The 25,494-nt window shown below is 39.1% G+C and overlaps 1 protein-coding gene across 3 annotated transcripts in view; it reads left to right on the top strand.

Moving 5' to 3' along the window:
* Positions 1-25,214, top strand: part of KCNC2 (potassium voltage-gated channel subfamily C member 2) — a 736,065-nt gene extending 710,851 nt beyond the window's left edge. The window contains exons 4-6 of one of the 3 annotated variants that reach the window (XM_086918116.1): positions 8,730-8,894; positions 22,445-22,585; positions 23,969-25,214. In XM_086918116.1, coding sequence (XP_086774242.1) covers positions 8,730-8,894; positions 22,445-22,551 — 272 coding nt within the window. In that variant the 3' untranslated portion in view covers positions 22,552-22,585; positions 23,969-25,214. Of the gene's footprint in view, positions 1-8,729; positions 8,895-21,497; positions 21,679-22,444 lie in introns of those variants that run through there. The other 2 variants (XM_086918113.1, XM_086918110.1) reach the window with 2 other exon arrangements.
* The last annotated feature ends 280 nt before the right edge of the window (positions 25,215-25,494 follow it).

Below are 25,494 nucleotides of genomic sequence, written 5' to 3'. Positions count from 1 at the left end.
AATTTCACCTTCCCTAGAAATCTTATACTGTGGTACACGTGGCAAAAGTACTCCCTCCTTGACAGTAATTCGAATAGGTGGAATGAGCATCTGTCCCACATCCGTATCTGAGGCCGCCCACAACGTGTGCGGGAGAGAGGCTAATGCTTCAATTTCCTTCATTGTACAAAATCTGTCTGAATCTGGGTAATTGTCGTTCAAAATAACCCGCACTCCTTCAGGAGCGCAGCGTATCGTTGCTCGAAAGTATTTGAGCAAATCAATGCCCATAATGTTATCTGGAGTGTGAGGTGACAACAAAAATGGACAAAAGCTGAAAAATTTGTCAATGCAAAGTGCAAGAGGTTGTGATAATGGGCTAGGAGAGGGTGTGCCATCAAACCCTATACATGTTATCGTTTCGCCAGACAGGGGAGCCCTTGGAACCAAGTTTTTGGACAAAGCACTACAAGTAGCTCCTGTGTCAACTAAAAACTGATCAGTAGAACCCAAAATGCCCGCTGATACATATGGACCTCTTTGATCTACTGGCACTTCAACTGATTCCGTACCCCATCCTACGCAGTCCTATGCATGCACATAATCCTGATGCTCCACATTCTCACCCTCCGATATCTGATATTGATTTCATCTATCAAAAGTATTTCGTTCATCCTGACCACGGCCCCTCGCTTCAAACCTACCACGATCACTTCCACCACCTCTCGCTCCTGAATAATTATTCCTCGACCTTCCACCTCCTCGACCACGCTGACTACGTTGCTCACGAAGCACCGGATAATCTTCAGAACAATGCCCAAACTCTTTACAATATGCACATTGGTCCTCAGCAATGTCAGTACGACCGTACGACGCATTACCCCCTCCTCGCCTGCCTCTATCATTCCCTCTAGATTGCGCACCACGGACCTGCGCCAACATCACCTTTGTTTTCAATTCCTTCGTTTTCTTATCAACACTTCCCTTAGCCTCTAATTCCTGCCGCTCGTAATACTGAGCCATAGTTAACAAAGACGCAGGGGTCGCCGTGGTCCAGGAACTTTCGCTTGTTTTTAACCGCTTTGCAATCTCCGGTAGGAGATTAGCCACACACTTATCGACAAACAGATGCCTACCCGTATCATCTGTTAACGATTGACCACTGTAATCATGAAACGCTTCTTCGAAACGTGTAAAGAAATCTGATACCGATTCGTCTGGCTTTTGTTTGCATGAAGCTAGCATGGTCCAATCGATCTTTTTAGGAGGAACAAGCGTTTTTAGTTTGGTCAAAATAGCCGCTGGGAGTTCTAAAATTAAATCACATGGTTTGCACGCAGGTTCCCTGTCTAAGTCAGCCTGGCTTATCTCCTTCCAGGTCGCCCCAAACATCGTCTGATCATTAGTCTTACGAATCGACCTCCACATATCAGGTGGAACAATTAACCCAAAGAAGAGATCAATATTAACAAGAGTCATAACACAAGAGGAAATGGCCCCCTCCACCCCTTCATAGAATGCGGCTGGATTTTTACGGAGATCAGGTAAAGCATTTTTTAGTGCCATAACATCTGCTCTGTTCCAAGGCGTATACACCCAATTATATACAAAATACCCCTTTGAGTTTGCTGACGCTTTATCATCATCTGTACCGTCCCCTTTAGGGGGAACATACAAAGGTGCAGCTTCTCACATAGGCATAACATGCACTTTAGAATTCTTATCTGAGCCCCGGAGAGAACACTCTTTGGACTGCTCCGTCGACCCCGGCACGGACTCCTTAGCTTTTTTCCCTTCTTCCCGCAATCTGGACGCCTCATCCCGTAGCTGGAGCAGTCGCGTGAAAAGGTCATCTGCATCTACAAGAACAAATACACCTTTATCCAAATTCTCACGATGGACTGACATAGCCTTAGGTTCTAGGGTCTCTGAATGTTTACGAAATCGAGTAATAACTTCATCTGCAAAAGTATTAAAAAAACACATCAATTCTCGTTCTGTCCACTTATTCTTTTCAGCTACAACTTCTGACACAGTTTTCTGATTCAGATTTAACTTTCTAGCCCAACTACGCAACTCCGCGGCTCTCTGCGCAGATAACCTGACACTCGACTTATCCGTCTTATCCGACTTATCCCGTTCTTCGTCACCAGAATCTTCAGTCGGAGCCGTAGGCTGAACGTACGGAGGCGGAGATCGATCTAATAACGAAAAGTCATCAATTTCATTATTAAGGACAGGATAAAGCGGTCGTCGAATAGGAAATTGACCGGTCGGTTGCAAATTACGTTGCCGTGCCTCCCTCTCTTTCTTTTCCTGCGCCTCCTTTTCCTCAAGCTGTAAAGCTTTATCTCGAGCAGCCTTGCGCTGCTCTTTGTCCGCCAAGGCAACTTCACACTTCATACGTTCACGCACCGCTTTCTCCCACATTCGTACGCAATCAAACATATCCTGTCTAGACCTGCGCTGAAACAAACATTGCTCCACAAACTGAACCTTTCGCAAATCAAACGACCCATGTAGCGGCCATTGCAACTCGGGATCAGTTCTAGTGCATTTATGCCATAATTTACTGTACAGTATAGGGGGAAGGCCAAATTTTACATACATCTCACGATTTGGAGTTCCCTCTGGGGGAGCCGGCTGAGATTCCGCTAACCTAATTGTGGTACCATTTCCAAGACAGCACATCCCTCGGAGTGTGCTTAAAACAGGCATGTTCAAAAAGTACCACAAAAGCGGGATACCATAAAAATGGCACTTACAGTACTTCACACAAATGTGCCACTCAGAGTACAAACAAAATTAGAGAAACATCTCTACATGCCTGCCTATGTGAAGTGCACTACACATATATATTCAAAGTTCACAAAGTCAAAATGTTAGCTAACTCAAATCGTAGTCACAATCATAGAACTTCAGTAAGCGTCCGTAGACTACCTTACCGATCACAAATCTTACCCAATCTCAAATATCCAGATTCCAACTGCCAAGGTCTTTAATCGAATCAGCCAAACGGGCACTGTACAGCAACGCAGACGATCAGGATCTCAGTCGGAGACCGGCGCCACCTGGAAGGTCAGATCAGAAGGAAGGGAAGAAAACACCGTGGGTGCCAAGACTCGGGTCACTCAGTGGCAGCGTACGCGTCCATGGCGAGTTTCCAATCCTTCGTCACGACCTCTCCTTCGGGCATCCGAGTCACCGATGAGTCCCTTCGTGGTCGCCAATTTGTGGTATTGGGTTCCCATGGCCTACATGCTCCGCAGAAATACCCACTTACACCAAAGAACTGTTGGCACGGAAACTGAAAAGTACAAAAGACAAGTTTATTAAGACCCCATGGGGTGGTGGTACATTCCTACAGCACCCTTCGGCAATGCAAGAAGTATCACACCGAACGTTGGTGCGAGTGTTGGACTCCTGCCCAACCCACACACTGCAGGAACGAGGAATAGTCCAGTCCCCTTCTCCGACTCACCAGCCACTCACTGAATGAAACACATGAGTAAGCTGCTGACCCAGAAAAGAGGGTGGAAACAAAAAAGGTAACCAAACCTTCCACCCTTGTTTCGTGTCTTAACAGAAACACCCGTCTCCTTCTTCTGCACCTGCAAAGGGGGGACACAATGTACACCCTACTGTAAATATCCAATCCCCAGTCCTTCTTCCGCTACAAAACACCAACATCCAACCACAACATGTCACAGACACTTACCGGAAGATAGGGCAGGATTAGCGTCAAGGAGTTTGTCCTTCAGTTTTACCCCAAGATAACGTCTCTTAGGTGACTTCCTGAAAGGACCAAACGGGACAAGAAGGGCGTTTTAGATCTGGTCAACGTAGTGAGGTGCAGGGTAAAAAACAGACCCCTTGTACAGGTCTGAAAAAACCCCTCTCTGTCTGGGATTAGGGAATCAGGTCGGGACTCAGCGAGAACGCGTCTTATCCTCCGCTCGTATTTCGAGAATGTAAACAAACCCAGCCGGGGTTGCTTCGCGGAATAGACGAAAACGTCACTTCCGCATAACGAAGCGGACTGGTAGCGCTCTCGCGACCGTAAACTCCACGTCTCCAAAACGGGAGAACAGCGAAAAGCGGGCAACCAACAAACAGGGGCCCCTGAATGTTAACGCGGTTAACCCCAACGGTCCTAAATCAAGATTAAGGGACAAAGTGCGGGATAAAAGGAGATAAACTACAAAACCCTCGCTAAGGGAAGGGGCAGGAAAAAGAAACGGGATAAGCTGCAAACAAGGTACTAGGACCAAGGAGGAAACAAGGATGAGGGAAAAGAACTTGAGAACAGCGGGGAATCCTCCTTCTGCTTTACACGAGCCCGTGTAAAGACCACAGCCATCAACTGGAAACACAGGAGCCAGAATGCAGGAACCACCAGGTAGCAATAACAAGCATGGACATAAGGGTAGGACTCCTTTTTATAATACCGTGTCATGTGATGAATATGGACATGGTCAGCAAAAGAGGACTGGGGACCAGAACCTAACAGCGAGTCCTTCTTTTATACATTTTACAGGCAATAAAAAGGTAGGCGGTACAAGGTTACAAAGTTTAGGTACATATATGGTCATTTTTGGAGCACAGCCAACTCATGGGAGGGGTTACAACTCCACTGGTCAGTTTTGGCTGAACATTCCTGAGGGGTGACTGGTCAGTTGGAACTGCGCATGTACAGGCTTGACCGTTACTAAAAATAGCCTGTTGCTGGGAAAACTCGAGTGGTCAGCGGCACGGACAAAGGACTAAAGGGCATGCTGACCACGAGGCCGCTCATTCCCTAAAATGGCCGCCGTAGCATACAAAATGGCGTTTTCGAATAAGGCCAAGTTAAGGGAAATAACGTGTTGCAAAGCTAAGCGCTAACCCGGCCATTGTCAAATTACGACAAAATGACCAAGGCAGAAAAATGCACATAAGGATGGAACCAGTAGCTCACTGGTGTCACAGTTGAATCAACTTTCTAAAAGTGGCATTTTCAAAATTGTAATTGAAAATCAGACCTTACCATGAGTTAGGATTTTTCTTCACAATTGCAAAGACACCAAATTTTGACTGATGACCTGTTCCCATTTGGAAAATGCACCTTAATAAATGTAACAAGGTAACTCCAATGTTATGCTTCAAGAAAGGTGAAGCAGTGAAAAACGAATTTAGGAGTTTTTCACCACCGAGACAAATAACATTTAAATTACATGTCCTACTTTTTAAAAACATTCTACCCTGCCCTGTGGGCTTTTTTGGGACTACCCTGAGGTGGCTTAGATATTCAAAAAAGGAAGGGTTGTGCCTGACAAAAGGTTTAATTTACCAGGTTGAATTGACAGTTTAAAACTACTACATACAGGCTGCAATGGCAGGCCTGAGACATGTTTGAAAGGGCTACTTAAGTGGGTGGCACAATACATGCTGCAGGTCCACTATTAGCATTTCATTTACAGGCCCCAGCACATGTGGTATCACTTTACTAGGGACTTATAACTAATTTAAATATTTCAGTTGGGTATAAGGCAATGTTATCATGTTTTAAGATGAGATCACAAGCACAACCAACAACAAATTAAAATAAAGGTGGATGGCAAAGGCAAAATATGTGTATCTGACCAAGTAGAGAGGGTCAGGTTCAAAACCGTCCGCAAGTGTTTTGGAATTGAAATTATTCTACAAACTGCAGGTGTGGGCAATTTTCTATTTACCTTAATGGGATTACCCACTTAAATACTTCACATGGTGGGCAACTTTAAGTGCAGAGGTTGACACATTGACTTTAGCCGCTGTAAAGGTACTTTTTCCAACCCCTAAGTACTACACTCCATAGTTTAATAAGTTATAGTTAGCTCAGTAAACTATAACTGCTGAATTTCAGTTTTTTTCTCTTTTAAATCAATATTTTTCATATTATTAAAAGATCTAACAATACGTCATTTTAACCTTTGTTTTTGCAAAAAAAGAAAAAACAACCCTTTGTGGGTTCCTCAAGGACTTTCACAGAGGTACTAGAGAGTCAGGGAACCCCGACCCTGCTGCCTTCTATGTTTTCTGGTTTTATTTTGAGGACATGGGAACCGAGTCCTTGAGACCTTAAATGCCAGCCACAACATTTCTCTTCATGTTGTGGCCAGCAAATCAAAGCCCTCATTCCGTGAGACCGGTCTCAGTACTGCAGATCCAGCCAATCAATGTACTTCATTTGCCATTTAGTACCTTGGTACTCCATCAGTCCTCCCTTGGTACTCCCTCAGTAATACCGTGTTGCTAGATATCTATGCATTTTGAAGCTTAGTTTCTCTAAAACAGCAGACCGGATTTAAACCAAATCACAAAACCATACTTTTTTGGGTAAAGATATAGCTTTCTGGCAACTTTTAAGTGATTCTTTTCAACCGTTTTGCTTGTAGCATTGCACAAAGAGTCTATGGGAAACTGCTTGAGGAAAACGTGTTGGTACCCTCTTTTTCCTGGCCCTCGCTCAACGGATCACCCAGAAACTTTCCAGGAGAGAGCTATTTGTGCATGCGTTTATCCTAGAATGAGATTCTTCATCACACCCTTGTGCTGGACGGTGTGGTCCAGTAATAGTGTGAAAAAATTACATTTTAAAACTTGTTTTCCTACACGCAGTGTTTGATCCCGTTTATGACCGTTCTCATGTTTATATTGGCATGATAGCTTGCTTTTAAGAGCATCATGATTTCTACTTGTGCCAATTTTATACGGCGAGCTAAATATATTTTGGTAGAATGTGAATCTATTTGTCTGAAGAAAGAGGCTGATCTGTTTCCTCCTAGTCAAGCTGAGCACTCAAAGGCAAATTGACACATGAATGGGTAAAAACAAAGAGTAATTTATTTAAATCATAAACTACAGTTTCGCATGGACATCATTTGAGATTGCTTGCTAATGCACAAAATAACCCCTGCAACTCTTGGGCAGCATATTATTTGCACGTATGCCCTTATTATTCACATAGCATGGAGACTTACACTAATTTTCTAACTTTATGTGTGTGCGTGTGTAATGTACTGAATTCATACATTACGCATGTGAAAATGAATTTAAAATATTTTCTCAATTTACATTTTTTCCTGAAATATAACTATTTTCTCTTTATGCGACACCCTTTCCTACGAGCATCTATCTAATGTTCAAATGATGTGTACACTTCACTTCATTTTCTGATGAACTTATGCCGGACCAATCCAGGTGTAAGTGAGCTACTTGCATGAATGTATGCATTCCTATGCCACTGAGAAACCATCCAGGTCTGCACTTAGTGGTGGTAATTCATAGTTGTGTACATCGTTGCTCTGGGTATTTTTTTAAACTCAACCAGAATGTGGCCGTGTATATTGTGCACAGGTGGATTAGGAAATGCTCATATACAAATAGGGAATTTCTCATTTCTTTTATGAATCATGTGCACTCTATGCTCTGCCCTGTGGTGTGGAGTCTCAATACTGATGCTTTATTATTGACTTACAACAGTAAAGACTCCTCAATTTCGACTTCCACTATATCGTCACTATATCAGAGTTTATGTGGCATAAAATCTACATTTCCCTGTATTTGTTTATTATGCCAGTGTAGCAGTAGCAGCTTAGCAGCTTCTACCCGACGGGGTTAGGGGGGGGGGGGGTAATAATTAATAAAAATACACACCTCAGAACGGCCAGCCTTTTAGCGCAGTGGGGCAATGCTTTTCCGCCTTAGTGGAGGAGCCGCCACTGCAGCGTAGTGGTAGTCACTATTGCAGAGTCGCCATTTGTGTGGGTGGATGTTTCTGTGTTCAATATTATGACACTGACCCAAAGCATTTTACAACAGTTTTCTTGTGTAAACCTTCTGTATATCAGAAAAGCTTTCTGACTCAGCCCCCGTTTGTTGCCTTGGGCTAAGAGATCCTACTCTTTAAACACACCCTAAAATCTAGGGGTGGGCATAATTCATATAATTCCTTTTAGCGTACCAAAGAATCCTGCGAGATTCCGTGGAATTACGCAAGAAGAGTAATTTTGCGTTTAGCACTCTTTCTAAATGGATGCGAGGATGCAAATTGCACTTACAAATTGATCTAAATGCGAAAGAAAAAGAATAGAGTGTGTGACTAGCCACCCACGCTCGATAAATGTGCTCTTTGGATAGTATGTGTCCCCAACTTACTCTAGGCATTTAGCGCTCTTTCCTTACTGCGAAATGGACCCTTGTGTCCAAAATGGACGTGAGGAGGCATTGTAGCTCTAAGAAATAGCGCTAAAAGCAGAAAAACATGAATAGCGAGTGCTAGTGGCTGCTCGCTAAATGCGCTTTTTCGGTAGAATTTTCTCCCGTATTACTCGAGCAGGAGTAATAGTGAATGACTGGTAATTCTGCATCACAGAGTACCCCAGAATTACCGAATTTATGCTAATTACTTCAGTGTAATTGAAATTCTACCCAGGCCCACTAAAATCGTATGTAATTTGTCTTTCAGAAAGTTCACATAATATCTGACCATTGTCTCCTTAAGGTGTGGGTGCAGACGATTTTTTAACATATGTTTGTATATTGCTATGGATGTAATGTTTTCACATGACTGAACTTGTAGCTCAACTTAAGAGCCTGCGGTTGTTACTGCTTCTTTTGCTGCTGCCTCAGTGTTTTCCAACAGGATAACGTGGCTGACAAGAAAGATGTCATGAGCTCTCATTTCTCCATTCTTTGTTGTCTTTAAATTTGCATGCTGCTTTGAACAGTACTAACAGGTGAAGACAATGCAGGACGGGAGCAGCCCCTCTCACCTGGAGAAAGGTACCCGCTCCGGCGCTCCAGTACCCGAGACACGAACAGGCGAAGCGGAACCTGTTTCTTGTTGACCACAGGTGATTACACCTGTGCGCCTGATGGAGGCATCGGCAAAGGTATGGCCATTTCTTATGCTCAAATCTGGTTGGATTCTATTCACCGTTTGAACCAAAGCAAGTAGATGCTATGTTTGTTTCCACTCTTCAAAAAGGGCTTTGCTTGTGTGGTGGTCTATTCTCTGGTCTACTTTATGTCGTCATTTTTCAAATCTATGTCGTGGTTGTTGCTCTGCTTGTAATGTTTGATTTCAGTCAGCATGTGAAATAAACCAAAATCTATATTAGAACCAGTTTCTGGTATTCTGTCTTGACAGTGTAGATGTTTTTTTTAAATGAGAGCGAAAGTATATTAATTAAATATTTTGCCCAAATCAACAGTTCAATCCAAGCAAAATGATAGTTTGCACAGATAATAAACATATGCACATAAATCCAGCACAATTTCTGTTGCAATGCTGTCTAGCTACATTTGTTGCATTTTCCATTTTCCATTTTCGGATCAATTTAGCTAAATAAGAGAGGTGCTTTAATATGTTCTGAGAGAGACACTTTCTGCTTGTATTTGGTGTGGAACCCATTGAATAGGAGGCCGGAATCTGTCAGAATGCCATTTGGAAGGTGAATGAAGAAACTCATCTTTGGCCATAATTGATCACTGTAGCCATGAAGTAAATTCCATGTTACTTAGGGCCTGATATAAAGATTGGTGTGTAGCCGCCATATCTAGAGATCACAATGGACTCAGCAGTGATCTCCATGCTTTCAGATGAACTGCCATGATGGTAATTCCTATGAAGGTCCTGCAAATTTGGAGTGCTGCCACTGTTCTTTAAACAGCCACACACCAAACGTTTTTGTTTTTTTAAACAGAAACATCCAAAGTGACAATGTGTTATTGAAAACCCCAAAAAGTGAATGGCCACCCCACCCGAGAGTTTTCTCCCAGGGCATGGGGCAATTTGTCTTTTTCGTCTTTTCAAGAGCACCAGATTTTTCTTGGTAGTGATGGACATAAAAAAGGTACATCAGACCATCCTCTCAAAATAATGCGGGCGTTCTGATGTCCTTACTTCAATGGCCCCTGATCTGTGATAGTAAGCTTTCTAATGCTGAGCCAGCCTGAGCACTGCTATTCGAACGCTAACCTTCCACTAGAATCCTAACAGAGCAGATGGAGGGAGGAGTTTTACGTTTTGAGTGATGTACCCTGTCCTTCAAACTCTAAATAGGACTCTTACTCGGTATACTGTGTCCATTCCCCTTCTACATAACATTTATTCAGCTACTTGAGAAACAACAGCATAGCTCCTTTGCTAATACATGTGCTTTGAAGCACATCTGTTGCTGATTTTCAATAGAATGATTATCTTGATTTAAAGGACTAGATTCTCAAAACTATTTTGCACTACTAAATGAAACGTAGGGGTGTAAAGCATTGCATCTGCGCCCACAAATGACAGCTTCTGCAGATTTTTCTGCTGTTGAAAATGTGCCAGTTGGCCACCTGCTTCACAATAGAGAGCACAAACATGGCTATTCCTATGGCAGCACCATGAGAGGTTGCAGTGACAGTTTGATGAACACCTAAACAGAAATTACTTTGTGAGTTTTCACAAACATTGGAAACATTTTATCCAACACTTGACATGTTTAGAAATTGTTTACTTTATTTTTTAATTTAGCCATTTAGACCTTTGCATGCAATGGTTAAAAACATTGGGTAAAACTTTATGTAAACGGAGGAGGATGGGAATGAGAGCCTGGAAGATGCGCAAAAAAGGCTCTTCTCGCGATGCACCTTCCAAGGCTCCAAAACAGCAAACGACAGTGTGCATCTTAGTGCCTTGTGTTGTTCCCTCCTTTGAATACCGCTTGTTATCGTGACTGAGTCATTCATGGATTCAAGTGTGCAAGGGTGCCAAAAGGACACCCTGCTGCACCCCTGAAATTGCCATGTGACCACATGTTGCACAAGGGCATGTGTGTGTGTAACATGTAACTTTGAAAAATGCATTTTTTCAAAGTATTCGCAAATTACCGTCCAGTTTCATTTGACAGTAATTTGCTACCCCTAATAGTAAAATCGCTATTTTAATTTGCTTCATGCATTGCATTTAAGGAATTGCAATTTGGGATTCCTTAAATTCAATCGCAATTTTTGCAATTACTTACATTTGCGAGTTTTGCATTTGGGATGATGCATCCCAAATGCAAAAATACTTGTCGTAAAGGGGCAGATTCTGCGAATCTGCCCGTGTGCAACCGGTTTTTGCCTTGATGCATCCGGCCCAAAGTCTCTTCAGTATAAAATCTTGATATATTATTTCGCAAACATATATATTGCTCTCAGGAATGTATGCATGTAACTGGTAAGCCCCGTGCAGAACATACCTGTGTTCTTCTATTTAACTTTGCATTCCTTTCCTAACTTTGATTGTTTATCTATGAACTTTTATTTCCTGAAGAAAGCCGTTTTCCTTGACTAGTTTAGAATCTTTTTTTCTGTAAATTGACTTAGTACTGACTTAGTACAGTACTACTTTTACAACGAGTCTGGGGGTATTTATTACTATCGAGCATCTTTCTGAGTATGTATCTCTCCTCTCTTTCTCCTCTCCCAGTTATATTATCCTGAATACAGAGATATAACCTCTAAATATTCACATATCAGAAAAAAGATATCTTCTGCCTTGTGCCAGTACATTTACTGTGATGTTTTTCGATTTCCAAATCAAATTATTTTTAGCATTTAGAAAGTATTCTTTTTATTCTAATTGTTTATATAAATTAAAGCCTTTTATTTATTTCATTCTCACCTATCATTTAGCTATATACAATGTGTTTAAGGAGCACAAAGAGAAGTTTTTTGACACATTAACGGAGTTTTCTCACAGTGTGTGCACCAATTTTATTTGAAAACAAAAATTATTTGGAGGACAAATGGATGATGATTTCATGATTTTCTTTTTCTTTCTGTTTCTTTTATGTGATTTCAGCTTTGCTAAAGCCCCAGGCTCCCACGCCATTTTAAAGGGGTGAAACACATGTTGGCTTAAAGAAGTTAATAACACGATAATACGTGATGCCTGTTTCAAGAAAATAAACATTCCTTTTAGGATTAAAACCAACATTTTTCATCATATGTATGAAGGATAAAAAATATATCCAGATTTTATACTAAAGAGACTCTATCTTTTATCAGAATTATTAAAAATTAATTTTTGACTTGCCATACAAATCAACATACACTCAAAGGATTGTACATGCTGTAGCCATCACTGCACAGAGCTCCCCAACTTCACAATTACACATGACCACACACTCCTACTCCGCATGACCAGAGCATGACTAAAAAAAGTGGCAATCAAGCGAAGTAATGGAGTGGAATCTTTGCTGTATGGGGTATTTCACCTCAAACATTCACATTTGTGTGTCCTCCCATTTCCCTTCACAATAAGGTCTCCATGTATATAGCTCCCTAATAACAAATCCAACCTCCCATTTCCATCCTCCTTCATTTCCATAAAATTTCAGCAAATATTTTTAAATCTTGAATGAAAAGGTCTAAGGGCCAGATGTAGGAGCCAAAATACCGGTCGGTAACGGCCGATTTCGGCCGTTACCGACAGGTATTTTGTAAATGGCATGTAGGGGCCCTATTTTACCGATTCGGTAAATTTACCGAATCGGTAAAATACCAAATCGGTATTTTTACCGATTCGGTAACTTCCTGATGTTGGTGGGACTCTTCTGAGTACCATGGCCTTACAGATTCGGTATTTTACCACCCAATCCAATTGGGTTTTAAAATACCGAATCCAGGTGTGCATGCACATGTGTGCATGCACACCTCTGCCATGTGACAGACAGACATGCCCTTAGGGCATGTCTGTGTGCCACATGGCACACATGCCAGTATTTGGGGTGCTAGAGGGTGTCAAAGTGACACCCCCTGCACCCTTGCTGGAATCAGTATTTACCGAATCGGTAAATACCGATTCGGTAATGCCCATTGATTCCTATGGGCTTCAATGCCCATAGGAATCAATGGACATTACCGAATCGGTATTTACCGATTCGGTAAATACCGATTGTTACAGAATCGGTAATTCAATTACCGATTTCACCTACATCTCCCCCCTTCTATTTTACCGATTCATAAATACCGAATCGGTAAAATTCGGTATTTATGAGTCGGTAAAATATACTTACCTACATCTGGCCCTTAAATGATTAACTCATCACCAAATTGATTGCAGTATCACATTGACACCTGCAAAAGGTTCTATGGTGCCCCCTTAAAGAAATGCCAGAGTACACATCTGTGCTGCACATTTCATGTTTGACCAGAATAGGTCTGAAACTTCTACCAAGCTTATTGATTGGAACCAATCTAATGGCCCAATCTAGAGGACGGTGGTAACAAATTCTTGCTTCTAGTATGGCCATTCTATTAAGTGAAATAAAGCTAGTTGATATGAATCCAACTCTGCTTAGGTTTTCAGTAACTCTCACAAAAATGTAGGAGGATCAGTCACATAATCTTGAGTGGCCAGTCCCCCATTATATCTGGTGGAATTAATTCTTTGAAAGACTTCAAACAAATGGTAGCAAACACAGTGAAAGCCAATTATGTGAAAAACATGGTGGGAGACAGCCCAAGTATGTTAGAAACGAAAAGGTGTGTTTTTTCTGACAATCGTCCCCCACTTTGAGGGTATCTTTCTAGTGTCCAAATTAGGTAGTGGACACTCAGCCATCAAAGATGGGCTTTGTTGGAATTTCCACATGAGAGGTTATACCCAATAGGCTTAAATGAACATAAATCAATGTTAATATTATCAATGTACAATTATATTGCAACAAGTTCATCGCCTATCACTGAACTCTCATGGTAAAAATATTATTTAATACTATTACCTCCATAACCCCTATCTAATCCTATATTCTAATATAGTTTTCTTCTATACTTACCTTGCAATGTCGTTTTTATCCCGATGTAGTGGATGCCGTATAAGTATCTTGCAACATAATGCATGTAATATTGTGGGAGTACACACCTAAACGTTTCTCTTACCTTTGTGTATTCAGCCACTTTAATTGGGAGATCTCCATCAGCTGATGAAGATCTCTGAATATGGCATATTTCCCACTGCACAATGAAGTAACCAACTACTTGTATACTTGGTACAGAAAAACAATAAATACATTAAATTAGAATGAATATTCCTCTTACTGCTTCAACTATGGATTTTCTGTTCCGATGGCAATCCACAGTTGTAGGGTTTGGGTGAACTGTGTAAGTCAAGGAAATAGGAAAACAATTGTTTCCCCAGACGTATGCCTGTCATATTTGAGTAAAACAAAAATGAGTAAATCTCAAATCAAAGGCATACACCTTACTCCAAGTTAATTTCTCACATGGGTGGCCTCATAAACTTTTCAGTCAGCTGGAGTGCAGCCAATGATAGAGCAGCTCTCCTCCATTCCCCTTTAATGCATGCCTTGTATACCACCGGATATTCTTCTTTTTCCACAGCATGAGATCAAGGTTACTATTCTGGCCACTAAAAGACACACAGAGGCACACCTATATTAATCTAATCTGATCTTTGTGTGTTTTTAATTTTTATGCTGTTGCTTAAATTACTCCTGATGTTTATATCTGTGCCATCTCTTTTTGGCTTCTGCATTTGCAAGCTAAATATGCATTATCTTCTTTAAGTGCTGCTCCTGCTAGTCAGTTACACTGTGCGTACACAAAAAAACCTCCTAGACCTGTTTAAAGAAATATAGCATGCCTGTAACTGGAACAACTTCTCTATACATTATTGAGAGATGGTAGCAGAAACACACTACTATTCTATTGGCAAAAAAGTACCCACAACCCATAAAAAGTGAATAATCAACTCTGAATAATCAAGAGTTGCAAAAATGTGTTCACAATACTGTCTACTGATATCTTACAACAAATACCAACCATCCTCACAACAAGCACACTAACGATAATTGATAGAATACAAGAAATTATGAATATGTTGGAAAAACATCAAAGTAGGGCAAAGCAATTTTTAGAGAACAATAACAGGGAACAGTAAAATCCCTGGCCTGAGTCCACTTTAGCAAGCAATGATTGTTTTATGGATCCAGAATAGTGAAATAATGGGGAGGAAATGAATCTCTGACAGGGAGAGTTCCTGAGAAAGAAGCATGTCCCAATTCCCAAAAGAACATGGAATGTATCGATCTGTTTGTTGGTGACTTCTGCTCAGCATGGATAGGAGTCATTGGAGAGATGACCTAATACATTATCCTCTTGTGGACCTTACCATCTCCCCACTTTAGACCACATAAAAGTTGTTTTCTTGCTATGTAAGACTGTAATCATTTTAACAGTTCCTTTTAATGTCTTTTAAAAAGGTGGGCAAGTGATGAGAGAGCTATAGGGTTAGTATAAGGCCAGGAGGAGCTCAAACGTGGTCAGGAGTTGAATCTGTTCTTAGAGTGTACCTGTTCTCAGAAACAGGGATGCAAGCAGCTAATAACTAGAAGAAACACAACACAACTGTATAGAGGGATATATAGATTTGGAAGCGAGCAGTAGAAAAACGGTATTCTTATTTACATAAAGCCAAGCAAAGATTTACTGGTATGCTAGCCTGACATGGATTTTCAAAGATGTCACATATCCTACAGCGGAATATGGGTGGTGCAAAAGCATATTCACTGTAAAAACATATTCAATTGCCATAATTGGTTGAACTGGTTTAGTTGCTTATTACAACAAAACACACAGCACAGATAAATACTTTAAAACTGACCCCCAACACGACATACTAGGGAAATGTAATGCTTTTGTCTGATCAAAGAAATTACATTCAGAGCACTTATCACTGAGAACAAAAGAGATAGTAGAAAGAAGAGAAAGGATGTTAAGGATGAATAGAAGATCTTTTGGTGCTAAGTGTTTTCAAAATGTTTTCACTTCTTAAAAGAAATAGTTAAGAAAAGCATTAAAGAGAGAAGTGTTTTGAGAAAATGGGAAGCATATTTTTTTCACTTGACCAGAACATTACCCTATACAGTTCTCTGAGCAAATAAATATAAACTGGTAGGTCAGCCCAAAATTATTTATGAATGCTCTGATGGAAGTAATGCCTGCCGCTTTGAAATTGAGTATGAGATTGAATATTAAGGGCCTGATTCAGAAAGATAAACTTACACTTTTGTAAAAGTTCACAATTGTTTGCTATTCACAAAGGTACTGGAACTACCTTTACAACTTTGTAGTCCCAGCACATACAGCAATAGTACTGTCCTATCTTTGATGTACTATTAGTAAAATACCTTTGTGAAAAGCAAACAATCCTAAACTTAAACAAAGGTTTAAGTTTCCCTTTGTGAATCCGTCCCTATGTCTTTGGGCACCTAGTACCTCTTAGACGACCATGCCCTTTTACAATGAACTAAAAGTTCTGGTTGAATCAATGAAAATTGAAACTGAGAATCTAATTGACTAGATTTGAAAAGGAAAAACTCCCTAAAGACCACAACCTAGTTTGAAAATCACCTAGATTACTTAAACTATAGTGGCTCATTCTGTTGCACTTTGCATGTTTAAAAGCAAGAAGCCTATTTACGTTTTCTTTATGGAATCATAGACACCTGTCAATTGTAAATGGTGCCTATCAAATAAATACAAATTCAACTAAAGGCTACATAAATGCAAATCCAACTCCTACATATAAACTACCTTAAACTACAGTCTACCAAACATCAGAGGTAGATGAAGAGAGTGTCACGGAAATGAATTTAGCAAAAATAGAACTTAAGAGCAGTCTCAAATTCCACCAGTTACCAAGAGTGATTTACAAGTGCAACGCAGGATGATGAAGATACACATATTATTATCAGCTTTGCCTTATTTCTTCATAGCATGCCTGCCTTCACAGCTTTTAAAATTTGTGTATCCCCAATTTCAATCTTTTATTTAATATACAGAATCTTACATGAGCCAATTACTTCTACCATTGTTTTTGCTTGGTTTATATGGCATGTATAATTCACAAGTACTGATGTGCAAAAGGCCTTTGGCCAAAGCATGTTTTGAGAAACACTTGCAACCAGTGGTGGGACTGTACAAATCCCAATGAGCCTCTTGTGGGACCCTAAGAATTGTGGGCATAGAGAAGTGAAGTGGTAGATGAGGCACCTCAGTGTTTCTCAATTCTGCTACTTCTCTGGCATACTTACCAACTCTAGGAGTTACCATATATGCTGGAGACAGGTTTTTTTTCGTTTAGTGATGGGGTGAATAGCTATGATCTGAACTGGGTTTATCCATTGTGGGTGGGAGCCAGTGCAAAACAAGATGTGTGCCCTTTTGTCTATCCGGGTCCTGATCTTGTAAGAGATTGGGGTAGTTGTTGAGGCGGGTGAGGCACCCACCTCAAATATTAATCACAATCCTTATCAGTGCCAACCACAAAAGTCACTAATTAAACCTGCACTTAACGCTATAGTAGCTTGGTACAAAGCTTTATCAAAGGTTTATCTTACAGGCAATGTGTACAATATGCCAACAGTAATTCAACAGTAATAAAGTGAAAAGTCATCAACTTACTCCTGTGCTGCAGACTGTAGCATGCAGACCTCGTCCCAGATGGTGATTTGGTACTTTAGCTTCGTAGACCCCCTGACCAGATTCAGCCCTCTCTCTTACACAACTCTTTCAGCTCTGCCACAGTAGAGTTTTCAATGCTCATGAGATCCACCTCCATTCCTTCAAAAATCATGTGTGCAAAACATGAGAACAGGAGTGAAATTTAGAGAAAAGAATAAATACAATGCCCAATTGAAAATGAAGAAAAATATAACCATCAAGGAGAATATACACATCAAATATCGAATTTGATGTCAGAGTATAACAAGGGATTTTGGGTTTTCCACAAATCACTGAGTGGTACTGCAAAAATATAAGAATTGGATCTCACCGCTGAAAACCATTGTAAGAGACTGGTATAGTAGTTGAGGGAGGTAGTAACCCACCTCAAATAATGGTCATAGTCCTTGTTAGGGTGAACCACAAACATCTCTAAATAAGCCTGTGCGTAACTCTCTGGTAGCTTGGCACAAAGCAACCAGGCTTAAAATAAAAGCAATGTGTAAAGTATTTATGCAGCACACACATAGTAATAAAGTGAAAACACAACACAATACAAATCCCAAACCAATCTATTATTAAATGACACCAAAACAACAAAAACCCAATAAGTGGAACCAGAGTTATGAATTTCTAAAGTTTAAGATTCAAAATACGGCCAAAAACTGTAAATGCCATCCATGGTCAACTGGTTGTGCGCGAATGGGACAAAGACAAAAATTAAAGCCTACTGCAATGAAGTGCGAATAGGATACTATGGACCAGGTTTGCCCCAGTTATCTCTGGTTGACAGTGATAAACTTAACCACATGGATGCTGCATATATTCATCTCCTGTGCTGAAGGTCAATGGAAACGGGTGTGGTCATGACAAGCTCAGCTAGTACCTCATGAAGAGCTGAGCTTGTCATGAGCATCGAAGGGGTTACAGATTTAAAATAGTGGCAAAAAGTGTAAACGCCAAAAGGTGTAAACCCCAACCATAGTCAAATGGTTGCGTGTGACTAGGATGAAGACAAAAGTTAAAGCCAATTGCAACAGAGTGCAGGTTGGATACCATAGACCTTGTTCATCCCAGTTACCTCTGTGTGGCAAGGGTACAGAGCACAGAGTCCTAGGACTAGTAAAAACGTCTTCAGCATAGGAAGGCAAACATCTCGGGAAATAACATGAAAAGATGGTCTTCTCCATCAGATTTCTTATTTCTCAACAATGGAAAGCCTACCATGTATTAATGTGCTTTCAACAATAGGCAACAACAATTCGAACTGTCTGAACTTCAGCTTCCAGTACATTACTTACTTCTTATATAAAATGGCACCACATGGCTTAGGACAGGACATGTCTGCCTACATTCTAGTGAACCCCAAGTGTTTAAACTTGTGTCACTTGTGAAGAAGAAAGTGCCTGGTACCTGGGTTTAACCTGTACCGTCTAGTCAGTATTGTGTACAATTTTGCCTTCGGAAGTAGTGAAAATCTCTTTGATTCTCCAAATTGAAATCATTACCTCCAGGGACACAAAGATGGAAACAACAGTTATTGGTGGTAGGACAACTTGTAATCCAGATTTTGACTTTTGTACCCTCTGGCAACAAAGACAGATTGTCACATTGAGCCATAGTTCATACATCCTGCAGAGACCTAGTATTGTCCCTGCTTGTTCCAGGAAGTTTCTATGTTTGAGGGTTACTCTTTTCCATTGGCCAAAACCCTGCAACATAAAGAGAAGTCTACACAGGCCTCCAGTCATTTTGGATCAATTTATTTTTAATAGTTTTATATGCTATTAAATGTCCTGGGCCCCTAGAATAATCCTTTAATACAAGGTACTGACCCTGACTTTCTGATGGAAATTGTAACCAATTTTCTGTCCTGAACATGGGAACCACTGTTGCTTTTTAATAATCTAAATTCTTAGAAATTATTTTCTTTGATAGAATTACATCAATGTGACTATTCAGTCTTTAATTATGTCTGTTTTTCATTCTACAAGTTTCACATGTTGTTTTCTGGATCCCCATACAAAGGAGAGCCAATGGAACCTCATAGAATATTTTATTATGCTTTCTCAATGAATAGCTAAGTTGTGGAAGCTTGTGTTCAGTACATTAAGCTTTTATTTCACTTACACCTCTTTCTGACAAGTGACGTTTTCACATCCTCAATGCTGTAAAATAATAGAGGACCTGCAAATATGATGTTCTACTCATTTAAGGATTTGAGGTCTATAAAGAACATTGAAACTTTTAGTTAGCTCTCAAATCCAGCATCAGTTCAGATTGATGTGACATTGGTAGAACAATCTTTTCCTAATTCCACTCAGATACTAAAGTTGGTGTTGTTCAGTTGAGCACAAGGTATAACTTTTCGATCAAAGTTATGGGAGTGACACAATGTCTTTGTCCATCACCCAACCTTTCCTGTTGCGTCAGACAATTTCCCCTCAAAATGCTTTTAGCAGGTATATTTTGGTGTGTATATGTTTTCATAATAAAGGAATTATACCTTTCGAGGCTATACGTTTAGTTTATATTCACCCACTTTTCACTAAAATGTCACCAATACTGGGAAGTTCATGATGCTCGTAGACCAGCTGAAAAAATAGTGAAGTTGGTGTAGACAAAGTTTAATATATTTACCCACCTCAGCTACACTTTAGAAGAGTACAATGATCACATTGTAGTTTAAAACAATTTGAACATTTCCTTATTTGGAGTACCTGTAAAAAGTACTCAAAAGTTACTTTGCTGCTTTGGAACCATACAACAATTAAAAGTACAGCATATATGACACAGAAAGCAGCCAACTGGCAAAAAACAAAGCTTCCGTTTTGTCCAATAACAATTACATTTTCTGAAGCCATACTAAGGTGAAATTACCTTTCAGCTCTACCATCAATGTCCCCTTTCTCTTTTACTATTATTAATGTGTGATAAGCATGGGTTCCTGTTAAAAGTAATTATATATATATATATATATATATATATATATATATATATATATATATATATATATATATATATATAATTATACACACATATTTCTCTTTTATGCTCAACAGCATTATTGAAAGCATGTGAAACTCTGTTTCAAACATTCCAATTCTTCTTTTGTCTTTTACAATCCCCTTTTAAGGCCTCTTTAATTAATTATTTAATTTAAATAATTGTGTATAATCAGCCTTCAATTTGGAGAGGGCTAATCTGTATTAGCAGCACTGAACTGTTGCTTCTCTGTTCCAGTCAGCTATCACTCATGGCACTATCAGGAAGAGCATCAAGTGTAGAATGTTAAAGATGGTTTATAGACAAATTTGATAATATTTTTGTGCATATTCTATTGGGTTTCATTGACTTTTTTAAACATTGTACTCATGTATCCTATTTTAGTTATTCATGTTCTGTTGCATGCTTCATTGTTTGTTCTTTAGTCCTGTGACAATTTTAACATTTTCTTAAATATTTGGCACAATTTTATTATCCTATAATGTATATTTTGTTGTGCCTATTAAACAAACATCTTTTAGTTGGCACATGTTATGTGGGACATCTGTGGTGTATTTCCAACTAAACCACTTGCATGCCTAACTTTCTTTTAACAAAACTGTCTAACACATTTGTGAATGTTATCATTTAAAAGCATTTTCTCAAATAAGGACTTGTGGTTTACTAGACTGTCATAGTTTAGCATCTCACTTTTTTGGGGTAATTTGGATGGATGGGATACATTTCCAGTGATGTGACATAGCTAAGAAAGGATTTACAAATTTGATAATCTAGGGCAATATATTTTCTGATAACTGCAAACTAGAGGGATTCTGAGCTTGTGACGCATAATAGACAGTTCCAAAAAGCTGTAGTATTCTATTCTTCATAGTGATGAATATTCTTTAAAATGACTGTCCTGTGCCATTCTTATTGCAGTACATTGTATTATTTATCTGTGTGTTTCTTTTATGGCTACATTCAACTGATATCTGTGCATTCTTTTGTAAAAGGCTATGAAAAATCCAGAAGCTTAAGCAACATAGCTGGCCTGGCAGGCAATACTCTGAGACTGTCTCCAGTAACATCACCCTACAGCTCACCATGTCCTCTAAGACGCTCTCGATCTCCCATCCCATCTATCTTGTAAATCAGACTGCATCAATCGGCAATCATCAATTAATATAAAATATCTTTTGCCACATGATGGAACTAGTTAAATGTAGCATTAACTTTAGGCTGAGGTAGCGTGACAATATCTATCTATTTTTCTATCTATCTATCTATCTATCTATCTATCTATCTATCTATCTATCTATCTATCTATCTATCTATCTATCTATCTATCTATCTATCTATCTATCTAGTCATCCATCTATCCATCCATTCATATATGTATAGATATATAGTCACGATTCAACTGTAAATACAAATGAATATCATTTTGTTAGAAATTACTTACTTTATCTTGTTTTTAAAGGTATCTACTGTAACATAATGCTTTTCCATTTATCTACCAAATGTCCTGCTTTACTCTGGCAATAAAAGGACACATAGTGGATATGAATGGCCAGTATGTTGAACAATCATGTACATTTTCAGGGAGATATATTCAAAATAATGTGCTTCCAAATGATAATCACATTTGTGGACCTCCATTTTCTTGTGGCTTTCTAATCCATTCTCAAGATGTCTAGAAAGTTGTCTTGATTCTTCGCTGTGTAGCAGAGCATTTGCATGTGCCAATCTGTCTCTACATCATCTGAAAGCAATGTTGCAGGTCACTAAGACCTTGTTTGTGGCCCAGCATACTTGTTCTTGTATTGTGCCATCGGGCTAAAATGATCATTACTGACAAATTGTTTTGTATGAAGATTTGCTTTTCTTTGTTTGTTTTCCCCTTTCTCTCCACTTGTTTCCTATTTTAACTGTTTGATTTCTCGATTTACTTCTGTATTAGGATGCTGTATTTCAGTTCTGAATGTCTCCGGTTGTTTGCACACAGATAACTGCAAAGAGGTTGTTATTACTGGTTACACGCAAGCAGAAGTCAGATCTCTGTCTTAATGGCTTGGTGAAGGCACAAAACATGAGAAAAAAGGTAAATGCCTTCCAGGCTTGCACTTTTAAATTCACAAGTGCTGCAGGGTACTGTAGTCATATATCAACACCATTTGTTCTGAATATGTTCAAGGCTCAATGTAGCAGGAGATCCATGCTTTTTGTATGCACATCAATGACTAATGGTTCATATCAGAGAATGTGTATTCACCTGCCTTTACCATCTGATTGTCTAGTGTTATATCTGTTTCAAGTAATATTTCTTAAGTGTATTTATGTTATGCGTTTTCTGTTTTCCTATCCAGTAAATGTATACATCTTCATCATTAACTGTCCTCATTATGTATCATCAAATGTTTGTCAGCATTTTACATAAATCATTATCTGCTATCATATATTTTGTTTTTTGATTGATGTTTCATGGCTGATGTTTAAAACATCTGTGTTTTGCCTCAAAAACGCCTGGCTTAAGTAATTATTGGCCCATCATATCATGTTTACAGTACCAGAAAAGCTTGATTATTTACAAATTCGTGTTGTGTCAACTAATGCAGTGTGATAAAGATTTTTGTTTATTTATTTCTATTAATATTCGGTTTTGACATACACTATACATTAAAACATAAGTGAACAATTCTGCATTCTTATTATTTGGTTGCAGAATTGTTTTAGGAGTTAAGAGTGGCCTTAAATTGACACATCTGCTTTCACACAAGTTTATATGAGGTTGAATTTAGAAAATGCTTTTACTCATTACCTCTGGTATTTATGTAGACATTCAACTTAAAGGTCTCAGAAGTTCATTGAGTGAGTCCACTTTTTAATTATAATAGCCTCAGCAAAATGACACAGTGAGTTGAAACCATTGTCACCAGAATGCTCGGTCCGTGTAAGATATGGGATATTGTAGTCATAGAAATGCAATAGCATATATAACACTTTGTACTCTTAAAAAAACAGCCCCAAACTTTAATGAAAATAATGTATTTAAGTTAATGTACATCAGATATTTAAAATACACTTGCACCACTAGAAACTGGCTTCAAAGTTGAGGCAGATAATATGTTAGCACAGGCTGCAAACTCCTTTGAGACCAATTTATGGGTTACCAATAAATATTACAAATGTTGTTCATCTGAGGAAAATCTGAAAGTCCAGATTTTGAACCTATGGCTCAGCGTTAGAATACTCTAAAGCACTATGTTGCACAAAAAAACGCAGAAGTGATTTAGCTTCCTGCGCTAAGTTGTATAAGTACAATCAGTTTTTCAATGTGTCCTTTACTGCATATAAATATATATTTATAAATATATATTTTTGAGTCCTGCATGCCATATTCTTCTACGTTAATAAACTAACAAAAAATGTATTTCTGATTTTTTGAAATGTACATTGATACATTTTTTATTAACATCTCCATTAGTGAAATCGAATTACAAAAGGCTCTTTGCAATGGAACTCATATAACATTTGGTGCTGCTATTAGTGACTACAGTTTTACACAGAATTTATCATGGATTTATGACTGCTGAAAAAGGGACAATGGAATTTAGCCATACCAAGGACTGAAAGATTTGGGAATAAGCTGCTGTCAGTGAATGGGACCACCTATTTACACATACCTTGATTTTGAAAGTCCAAAGGGATATGTTATGAAGACGAAGCTGCTGTAAAAATAGGAGACTAAAATGAACGGGATAAGGGCCATTGCCCTTTTTCAATGAGCCAAATGTAAATAAATGTGTGCGTGGAGCATCAGTGTATGCCATCAATGCCAAGCAAAGCTGAACTTATAAGCCTTCATCACCGAAAGTCTGCATTAAAGGTCCACATCTCTGTTGTCCTCATGGTCTCTGCAAAACATTGTGCCATAAGGTTACACTAAGGCACCTACCACCTGTATCATGACAGTGTCTGTGAAGTATGACTTGCATCTAGCAAAGCATCGCCTGTAACTGCCTTCCATTTGCGACAGTTTTAATTCAAGAAAGTAGGTGTGATTGTTTTGTTGCACATCATTGCTTCATTGATTTACTTTCCTAAATTATTTAAATGATGTTCAGTGTATAAATGTGAAAACGACCTGTATTACTTGCGCTTTACTGTGACAAGAGAAATGTGACCACAGAGACATGTCACATGATTCAATCAAAGGCAAGGTTCTATTTTTATTACTGTTGCTTTGATGTATGTAAGTTCTCACAAACAAACCCCTGGCTTTAAATGCATTTGGTTTTTAAAATTCATTTACCTTAAGGCAGGAGGAGCATCCAACATAATAAATATCCGATGTGTATTAAAACTATATCCTACAAAATGTATATTTTGCACAAAAGAGAAAAAATATCTTTTGATCAATGAAATGTGAATGATGTGGTAAATAATTCTAGTCTGTTACATGTCGATATCTATATTACATCGTAGGTCATACAATGGAATAATGTTGTTTCCATCTTGTTCAATGGGCTGTCCTTGAGGATATGTTTGTCACCCTGGTACCATGAATGTAGGGACCTACAGTATCCCACTTGTAAAACATTGTGTTGTGGCCCCGTTGTGACAATGTCAAGGTGCATGCACATTTCTGGTGGAAATCAATGACTTTGTAACCAACTGCAGACGTGAATAAAGGGCAAAAGGACCGGAGAGGAAACTGTCACATAACTGAAGCCTGTTTTATGTAATTATTTCTCTCTATTGGGTCTTTGTTGCTTTTAGGTGGCGACAGGGTATTGGTAAAGGAGTTGCTGGATCCGTAAGAAGTTCCCAAAACAATATTTATAAACATGCACAGTGGTTTGTAATTGTGATTGTCTTTTTATTTAATTTTTTTATTTATGTAATTGTGTTTGCATATTTTTATCTGAAACTGTAAATAAATGATCTTGGTTTACTACAAGCAGCTGGATTTCGGGAACCCAGCCTTTGTCACTGCCTTGAAAATTTAAG

Source organism: Lissotriton vulgaris, chromosome 1_1, assembly GCF_964263255.1.
Source record: "Lissotriton vulgaris chromosome 1_1, aLisVul1.2, whole genome shotgun sequence".
Lineage (NCBI taxonomy): Eukaryota > Metazoa > Chordata > Amphibia > Caudata > Salamandridae > Lissotriton > Lissotriton vulgaris.
The sequence above is the reverse complement of the archived record's forward strand: the minus strand, read 5'-3'. Positions and strand labels throughout refer to the sequence as shown.